General features: G+C 39.6%; 1 protein-coding gene across 1 annotated transcript; it reads right to left on the bottom strand.

Moving 5' to 3' along the window:
- Positions 1-1,041: 1,041 nt before the first annotated feature.
- Positions 1,042-8,305, bottom strand: LOC121889240 (cytochrome c1, heme protein, mitochondrial). Its single transcript, XM_042401058.1, has 7 exons — positions 8,170-8,305; positions 5,269-5,459; positions 4,933-5,059; positions 4,261-4,418; positions 4,008-4,168; positions 3,546-3,646; positions 1,042-1,729 (listed from the first exon to the last, which is right to left on the bottom strand). The coding sequence occupies exons 1-7, from the start codon at positions 8,248-8,250 to the stop codon at positions 1,625-1,627; spliced, it is 924 nt and encodes a 307-aa protein (XP_042256992.1). The 5' UTR covers positions 8,251-8,305; the 3' UTR covers positions 1,042-1,624.
- Positions 8,306-9,432: the final 1,127 nt, after the last annotated feature.

Raw genomic sequence — 9,432 nt, forward strand, 5'->3', positions numbered from 1 at the left:
TGAGAGCTGAAGACGTCTCATTCCTGCAGAACTACAAGGCTGCAGAAGAAAGAGTCCAGCAGCGCCCCCTGCTGGATGATCCAGAGCTGGTCTCAGGAGCTCTGATAGATGTGGCCAAACACCTGAGCAACCTGACCCACAGCAGCACAAGAGATGCACATTAAGACATTAAATATGTTCCTCAAAAGGCAATGTTTGTATGCACCAAACACTTTACTTTTAGCATGTGAGCAAATAATTAGTTGTAACCTAGCGTCTTGTGCTTGCATCAGAAGCATCAGAATTTGATATTCTGTCTAAAGTAATGTGTAACATTGCTAGTTACATTTTGTCTGCTTTGTCATTCAAAATCAACTGCGTCTTTTGACTATTAGCTTTGTGATCCTGTGTATCCAGGATTCCCAACGTTAGGCTCAGTGAAGCCCAAATAGATCCAGACTAAACTGAACTTGCTTCGTGATACAGTCACGGTGTGTAAATATTTAGCAACAACTCATCTTCATGATGTAAGAATCAGTTTGTGTGGTGCAACCCGTTTTTATTTTGCGATGTGTAAATCACCTCTTATAACTCTGCTAAATATGAACTTACAGAGTGAGTGGTAGAGCTTTAAGGGGAAGATTTGGGGTAAATTAACAGCTTTACATGCAACTTGTACATCTTCAAATTAAAATGGTTGAGTTTATTGTAAATGTCATGGTTTACAAGGATGAAAATGTATTTTGTTTTTGTAATTCATGTGTAAAACAATAAAACTGAGTAATTTTCTGATCTGAGTGATTATTTTGCATCTGTATAGTTTTGTGAAATACAGACAGAAAAAGATTATTCAGATTCATTCCCCCGCATCATTTACAGGATTGATGACGTTCCAAATTAAAACCTCATATGACAAAGTTTGTTTAGTTCACCAGTTTATTAAATATTTACACGACAAAGTGTAGATGCAGATTCCACGAGTCAGACAGAAATGATCAGAACAATACAAGCGATGTCTGAGAGGTTGGCGCTAGAAACAAAACAAACCACCACACAGAAAAGTTTCCTTTAAGATAATTTATTTTGTACAGTAAAACAGAGGTTCAGAGGTTGCATTTGATCCACCGAGTGTCTTAGTGGAGAAGATAAGGGAGGATGGATTTATATACGCCCGAGATGTTCCAAGCTTGCAGCAACCATTTCTCAGCACTCATGTGGTTAATTGGGTATCTTACAAAGATGGACGACTTATCAGTCAATTGTGACATAGTGTCTGATACAAGATGTCAAGATGTGAACTGCTTCCAGCGATGACTTGTTGCAGATAAAACAAACTTTGTGGAGGGTGCGTTCAAGAACACCACAACTCTCTGACCCAAACTTGCACCACAATATTCCAGATACAGGAAAATCTGTCACACAATTGGTTCAACCATGCCAACAACTAAAAAAAAGGCATTTTTCTGTAGGAATAAACATAGTATATATACTCATATTTCTCTACCCCCTTTAGAAAGGCATGTGTGTGTGTGTATGTCAGTTGTTCTGTGTCCATATGATCATTGTGAGGCGAGTGTTGTGGGGTCACTGAACGCAGCTCTCTCTGGTAGTTTTTAGGCCCGAGGTGGGGTATGTTTGATTTCATTTACTTAGGAGGCTTGTAGGCGATCTTCCTGCTCTTCAGCACAGACCACCTGTGCCTCTTCATGTAGTAGAGCAGAGGGATGAGGATGCCGGCACCCATCAGCATCTGACGGAGACAAAAAGAGAGAACAGATGAATCCCACAGCGAGCCTCGTGTTTACATCCTGTTTCTACTTCTTACAACGTGACTGCAATGAAAAATCCCGTCATCGAGGCCTGTCGCCTTTCAAAACCTCCTCAAACGCAGCTGAAACATGCGACCCAATTTTGCCTGAATTTTGTCTGTATGCCTGGTGTGTCTCCTTTACAGCTGTCAGTATCACAACAAACCACTGCAAACAGATCAGATGTTTCATCTTGCTTATAGCTTAGAAACATTAACTGACAAACAATCTACAATAAACATCTATTTTATTTTTGTTACAGGCAATTGGCAATTTTCCAGTCTTGTCCATCATGAGTTCATCAAACCCAGATCACATGAAACTACTAGAACTGCAATGATTGGTCAATTAATTGATTAGTAAATCACCAGAAAATTCATTGGCAACTATTTTGATAATCAAATAATCCTTATAGTCATTATTTAAGCAATAATGCTAAATATTCAGTCATTGCAGCTTTTTGTTGAAGTTTTTCTGTATCATATATGACAGTAAATTGAAGCTTTAGATTTTTGACTGTTGATCAGACAAAACTGTACATTTGAGGACGTTGCCTCTGTGCTGCGTTCACTGAGCACTGAGCAGTGTAGAAACTGTACCTTAATACACAGGAAAACCAAAGCCAGATCTCTTTCCTTCCTTGAAATAAACATGCTTTTATATGGACTACAATATTGTGCTATGAAATTAGTTAACACCAAACTTTTGAAAAGGAAAATGAAATGTAAACAACACTTTTCTGAAACTAGCTGGAATTAAGTCATAGAGTACACAAGTATTTTGCACCAATGAAGGCCAGTTTTTACATGAACAGCCTTCATATGTACTCTCACTATATAAAGTACTCTGATGTAAAACAAGATCTGTTTGCATCACAATGATTCTGCATCACGTGTATGAAGATAAAATTAAGTAACACCATGACAGAGATCCGGTTTGAGGCTGAATACAGGAAAACACCAACACTGTAACGTGATGTGGAGTCTTCAGATGTTAACTGTTGCATGCCAACCATAAAAACCCCTGTGTGTTTAGTGAAAATACAGTTAAGACTGTGTATCAAATCTCAATACTTTTGGACCGAAATGTGTATCGAAAACTGCAAAATATTTAAAGATGGTGTCAAATGTTTGGTCAGATTCATAGTTTTCTTGACTTATTCTTTAATCGCATATTTAACGTTTTAAACAATTTCATATTAAGTTCTTGCACGGCTGCTTGTGTTTGTCACATGAAAAGCTTCTTAACTTAAAAAAAAAAAAGTTTAAAGACCCAGTGAAATGAAAAATACATTTTCCCAGTTTTATTCCAGTACCCCTGTGATAATTGTTCATTTATCTCTTGTTGCCAAATATGTCAAAAAATCAGTATCGGAGTATTTTTACATCAAAGTCGATGTCTTTCCTCTTCCTGTAAAACTGTTTCAAATGCTCGATGACTCATCCTGCACTCAGGGACGTTTACAAAAGTTCATCCAATCACATGTGTCTTTGGGTGAGTAGCAGCCACACCGGTCACATAAAACAGCACTTCAGCGTTTATGACTCATATTAGCTAATAGAGCAATATGGAGACAGATGGAAGAGATGTGTGTTGGCTGAGGTCTGATTCATTCATCTCTCCCTTGTCGTCTTCCTGATCTGACAGGTGAGGGAGGTGTGTGAGAAGCAGCTCCGTATCGCTCTAAGATCTAAGCCTCACTCGCTTTTTACGGTCCAATCAAATGTGAGGTAGTATGTGTGTGTGTGTGTGTTATACCTTAAGTCCCATGCGTTTGCGTTGGTCATGCTCTGGCTCAGCGGCCCACCTCAGGAAGGTACACACATCCTTAGCAACCTGGCTCATTGTAGCAGGGGTTCCTATGGCGACAAACACAGTACAACCATCAGCACCATATTTTTATTTACTACAACAAACCTTAATGCTCTCATCTGGACACAGCTGGTGTGAGCAACAAGCTTTAATCTTCTATCAAGGTACATGTTATTTTACAAAGCATTTATATTGTAATGTAGTAAATGTTTGGAGACAATTAATGTATAAAGTAAGCTTTGGCTAATATGTTGTATTTGTTTCTTGTGTCAATATATTTATCAAATAAAAAAGGAAACATATGACGGGATACTGGAGGCACTCCCTGCACAATATCTGTTATGTTTTCTCCCTTTCTTCACGCCTCATCAGCAGGTCAGACAGGCTAACAGCTGCATCTTCACTCACCATCCTCATACTCCAGCACCTCGTTGTAGATGGGCGGGGCCATGCCGATAGCCTGTCCAGGGAAGTAAGGGTTGTAATAGAGTCCGTCTCTCAACGTCACTCCTGCTGGAGGTTCGCAGTAACCTGTCAGCAAGCTGAACACGTAGTCTTCTCCTCCGTGTCTGAAGGGGAACAGAAGGACGTGACAGATAAACATCGAGGACGGACAGATTCCAGACTTTCAGATTAAACTGTGCAGATTTTCAGGCGTTACCTGGCATTGACGATGTAGCTGAGGTCTGGAGGAAGGGCTCCGTTGTTGGCGACTCGGGCTGCCTCGGGGTTGGGGTAGGGCTTTGGGAAGTAGTCGGACAGCTTCCCTGGCCGGGTGTACATCTCTCCGTTGTCGTCGGGACCGTCCACCACCTCAATCTGAATACAAGACATGTCTTAAGTGTCTTTATACTGAACAGACAAGTTATGTTGTTACTGTGAATGAACAGACAGAGTTAGCAAATGGAAAAAAGCATTATGTGATTCAAAGTTGTTGATGAATGAACGTTGCTGTTGCAGAATCCAATGAATTAATTAATAAGTCTTTGTAACAGATCTGCTAATTGTTTTAAGGAACATAAAATAATTATAATGACTCAAAACATTCATTCATCAGCTATAAAAACCTGGAGTGTAAGAATTTGATTCCCATAATTCACAAAGTAGTGCACAAATATCAGTTAAAGAGCAAGGAGAGGGTCAACTTGGAGCTCACTGGTTTGTCAGAGGACTCTTATATTTCACATATACGCAGTAATTAAGAGTTCAGTGACTTGCTCAAGAGCACTCCGACATGCTAACTCTGGTGTTTTTCCTCAGGAAACAGGAGCAGATTGTAGCAAATTCGGGAAAATCTCAATTCCCCACATTCAACCCCGACACACTCACTCACCTCCTCAGCGATGGCCGAAACCTCTTGCTCTGTGTGCGACACTCCCACCAGGTTTCTGAAGGCCAGGTACTCCATACTGTGGCAGGCTGAACACACCTGTTTATACACCTGGTAGCCACGACGAATACTGCAGAGGCAGAGAGAGAGAGAGAGTGGAGAAATACTTAGAATTAAAAAATGTGATTATCTTCTACAACGTGTAAGACTGAAGGTGCCTGAAAACACAAAAAACTTCATAGATAACCCTAAAGTCATCCTCTGAGATAACAGAATTAACTATCAGTGTGTCTGCCTTAGATAAACATGGACTGGTGTTTGTGTGTCCATCCATCACACCTGGCGTGGTCCAGAGACGACAGAGGTCCAGCGTGGCTCCAGGGATAATTAGGGGGGTGGAGCTCAAGGTCAGAGGCTTTGACCGACTGGTGCAGCATCAGAGCGAGCCCAGCCCCGCCAGCCGTCACCACACCTAGCGTCGTCAGGGCGACCTTCTTGCTCCGTGGCAGACTGGCGAAGGACATGTTGGCCTACAGAGGAACCAGAGCACAACAAGATACTGGTTAGTTATTTACTGAAAATCAACACAGTATTATAACAAACTTATAACTACTTGACAACAATTATGCAAAAAAATATTTATTTTTAAAGAAAAAATACCAAGATTTCACTGATTCTTGCTTCTCAAATGTGAAAATTTGCTGTTTTTCTTGGTCCTCTATGATAATAAACGGAATATATTTAGGTTTTGAACTGTTAGTCAGACAAAACAAGCAATTTGAGGACATCAACTAGTCTAGGAAACAGTAATGGGCACTTACAAGTCAAGAACACTCTTTCTACTTAGCAAGCAAAAGATAAAGAGGTTAAAAGTCATGTTCAGCAGCTTTACTGTTCCCCTTTAAAACCAAAACTTTTCCTCAGAACATCCTGACTGTAAGGTAAGGATACCTTTTGTTCAGTTAATCATGATGTCCTTGTTTATATAGCGTTCACTCTAGTCATCCTTATGAAACTGCCCTTCACCAGTGCCTCCGTAACCAGGCATGAGGCATCATATGACAGCATGTCTGCACCGATACATTAACCTCTGTCTGCGTGTCTGCGGGCTGAAAACCAGTCTGCACACAGGAGGGGTCCCGATTTACACACTTATTCATATCAAGTTTGGGACTTGAATGGTGGGAGGTGTGGATGAGTGGAATAATGTTTGAAAGTATCATGTGTTGGGGGTGCACGGTGGCCGAGTGGATGAAATGCGTAACATATATAAAAAAATATACCCAGTTTTATTCTGGCCAGGGCTTTCTGTTGTATGTCTAGGGCTTTTTAACTTAATGTTCAATAAATGTTCCATATAATTAAATTGAGACCTCCATCACAACAAATAAACTACATTTATTACATGTACAATTATCACTACAGGAGGCAGAGGAATAGCTGAACATGAGAAACACTGAGCAAGAGAGAGCATGAGAGTTTGAGGGAGAGAGAGAGGCCATCAAAAACTGCTAAGCCAAGTAACCAGCAGATCTAAATAGCATGTAAACAACGGTGGGATTAGTGAGAAAGTCGCTAAAAGGAGGAGAGAGCTATAAGTGGTTGAGCAGAACTAGTGTAAGTTTAAATGTACAGCAGGTAATTAGAAATGGAAATGAGACAACATGCTTACTGTAGCATGTCAGGTCAAAACTTTATCTGGGCAGAGCTGATTTCTATAGACTATGTATTGTGGTTGTTTTCATTTGTATAATAAAGTTGGAATTTAAATGCTTATGTTATTGTGTGTTACTGGACATGTAACTAACATTGCAGTCTGACCCATCTTACATGAGTGTTGTATCACACTACAGCACTTTTCTATTAGATATTTATTATGTTGAGGAAAAAGGACTAAAAAAAGGATTTTACTTAATTTTACTCATGAATATTTTGATGTTGAAAACAGATTTTATCGTTGCAGTTGTTTAGAATCTTCTACCTCAGATTTGTGAAATATTCTGCCGTTTGACAAGTTCTGACCATAAAGAATAGTTTAAAACCACAATTAACCACCTCGTTTCTTCAACTTTCACTCAAGTGCAAAAATCAGCCTTTAAACTTGACAGAAATAATGATTTGACATTTATCGTTATCAACTGATATGAACATTTTTGTCGTGATAACGTTTTTGGCCATATCGCCCAGAACAACGCATGTCATACACCTTTTTCTCTCCTTTACAATTTCCTGTTCCCGTCTCAACTGTAACCGACAAATAAAGACAACATGTAAACAAAATTAAAAAAAAAAAAAAAAAGAAATACTGTTTGAAAAATAATGTCAGCGGATCTGTAGCCACTATGACAAGTAGAGCTGAATATGAAATGGCAACTACTAAAATAATCAAACATTAACGACAATTTCCAAGCCAAAACATTTGCTCTTTTCAGCCTCTCAAAGAGTTAATATCTAAAGATGTCATATTTAATAATATATCAACCAGAGGGACAAAATTAGTAACTTTTAACTACATGTACTTTAATACTTTAAGTATATTTTGCTGTTAATATTTATGTACTTTTACTTAAGTAGGATTTTTCATGCAGGGTCTTTACTTGTAATTGAGTATTTTCACATTGCTGTATTGGTACTTATGCCCACGTAAAATATCTGAATACTTCTTCCACCTCTGCTAACAGATGACCGATGAACGGCTTTTCTCCACCGGAAGTCCTTTCAGTCCTTGAAATGCTAACTCGTTAGCATGCGGATTAGCTCAGCTACTGAGACAATATTAACGTAACATGACTCATGTCAGGATAGCAACATGTACAAATACTACAAACGCACACTCGTCTGGCGTTCAGATGTGTATCTCTGCACCGTTAGATGAGGAATTTTACCGAACATTGTCCATCTGACGCGGCATCATGAGTGAGCTAACCGGTTAGCTTGTTACGTGTAACGTTAGCTACCAGGTTTTAAAGATCAGTAGCGTTTATTAAAAGGGCGTATTCATGTCATATTGATATCTACAGTTAAAGAAGGACAGAATATCTGAGGAGATAATGCCACAGTTGTCTGAGACATCCTAGAAATGTGTGGGAACACGAGTGACCTTGTCTCACCCCGCTGTCAGAAGCCGGGCTAACGTCAGCTCGGTGTGAGGACGTCCCACGACACCGTTTTTCTGCCAAGCTATTGTTACAAACACACGCTGTAATGTGTGGTGAATACAACAGTCATCTGTCGACCTACCTTAGGGGTCTTGATAGTTTTCGGAGCGCTGAGGAGGGCTCTCCCAGTCCCCGTAAGGACCACGACTCGTAACGCCGCCATCTTCTCTGCGGTTCTCAAAGTGGAGCGAAGACCAACGTCAAGACACTCACAGAGTGTTTCCGACGTGGACCTTCAAAATAAAAAACCTCCGCCCGCGTTTATTGGCATTTGACATCCGGTCACAACTGTCACAATAAAACCCCCGACGGCCGTTCACTCCCAGTAAAATTAAACAATATAAGTGGTGGAAAAACTATAATTTACTTAAGCAAAAGTACCAATGCAGCAGTGTAAAAATACTCCATTACAACTACAAATCCTGCATGAAAAATCCTACCAAAGTAAAACTACATAAGTATTAGCAGCTAAATGTAGTTAAAGTATTGCACTATAGGTAGTGGTTTGGTCCCTCTGACTGATATATCATTATATATGACATCATTGGATTAGATATTAATACTGAAGCATCAGTGTTAGAGCAGCATGTTACTGTTGTAGCTGCTGGAGGTGAAGTTAGTTTGAAATACTTTATATACAGTTAGCTAGTTTAGTCAAGTGGTTATTGGTTATTTATACTCTCTTTCAATCAAGGACCACAGTGGATAAATCATAGACTTTACTGTGACCACGGATAGACCACAGACCCCCATCTGATAAGATTTTGTCCCAGGGTCCCCCATCTGATGAGATTTTTAGATGTTTTATTACAGAAAGTGTATGAAATCCATGGTCAACATAGTCATACATTCTGTCATTGTGTTACTTATGGATGGAATTATAGTGAAAATAAATTATCCCCATTTTTGCTGGGGAGCCCCTGTACCCCTCTCAAGGACTTCTTGGGGTCCCCGGACCCCACTTTGAGAACCACTGCACCCCAGACCATTAAGTATTAATATTTTTTCCCTCCTCTCATAGTATGAAATCCTCTGCTCTTATTCTGAAGGTTATTCTGTCTTCGAGACCGGTACCGGAAGTAGATCATTCTGCTTGTTTTAGCTAGCTTGACGCAAGTGTGAAACCTTACACAAGCTGCATTTACACAACATTTCTTCTATTGTTTAGTAACACATTACAAAACAAAGGTGAAATATTAATGAATTATAAATAAACTCGCAGGTATTTTGTCTGTTTTTAGGAACCGTTTCTTTTCTTCTTGAACATTTGACCTAGATTGCGAAATTGGTCTGTGACTGAACAGTAACATGATCTTTGTCATAACACACACTTTTTTCATACACT

Source organism: Thunnus maccoyii, chromosome 3, assembly GCF_910596095.1.
Source record: "Thunnus maccoyii chromosome 3, fThuMac1.1, whole genome shotgun sequence".
In the NCBI taxonomy this organism is placed as follows: Eukaryota; Metazoa; Chordata; class Actinopteri; order Scombriformes; family Scombridae; genus Thunnus; species Thunnus maccoyii.

Bases quoted from the DNA above. Each gene is read 5' to 3' on its own strand.
- LOC121889240 (XM_042401058.1), bottom strand. From the start codon at position 8,250: ATGGCGGCGTTACGAGTCGTGGTCCTTACGGGGACTGGGAGAGCCCTC. The intron at 4,169-4,260 runs GTAACGCCTGAA...GTTCCCCTTCAG, and splicing joins AGCTACATCGTCAATGCCAG to ACACGGAGGAGAAGACTACG. The intron at 3,647-4,007 runs GTGAGTGAAGAT...TTGTCGCCATAG, and splicing joins GGTGCTGGAGTATGAGGATG to GAACCCCTGCTACAATGAGC.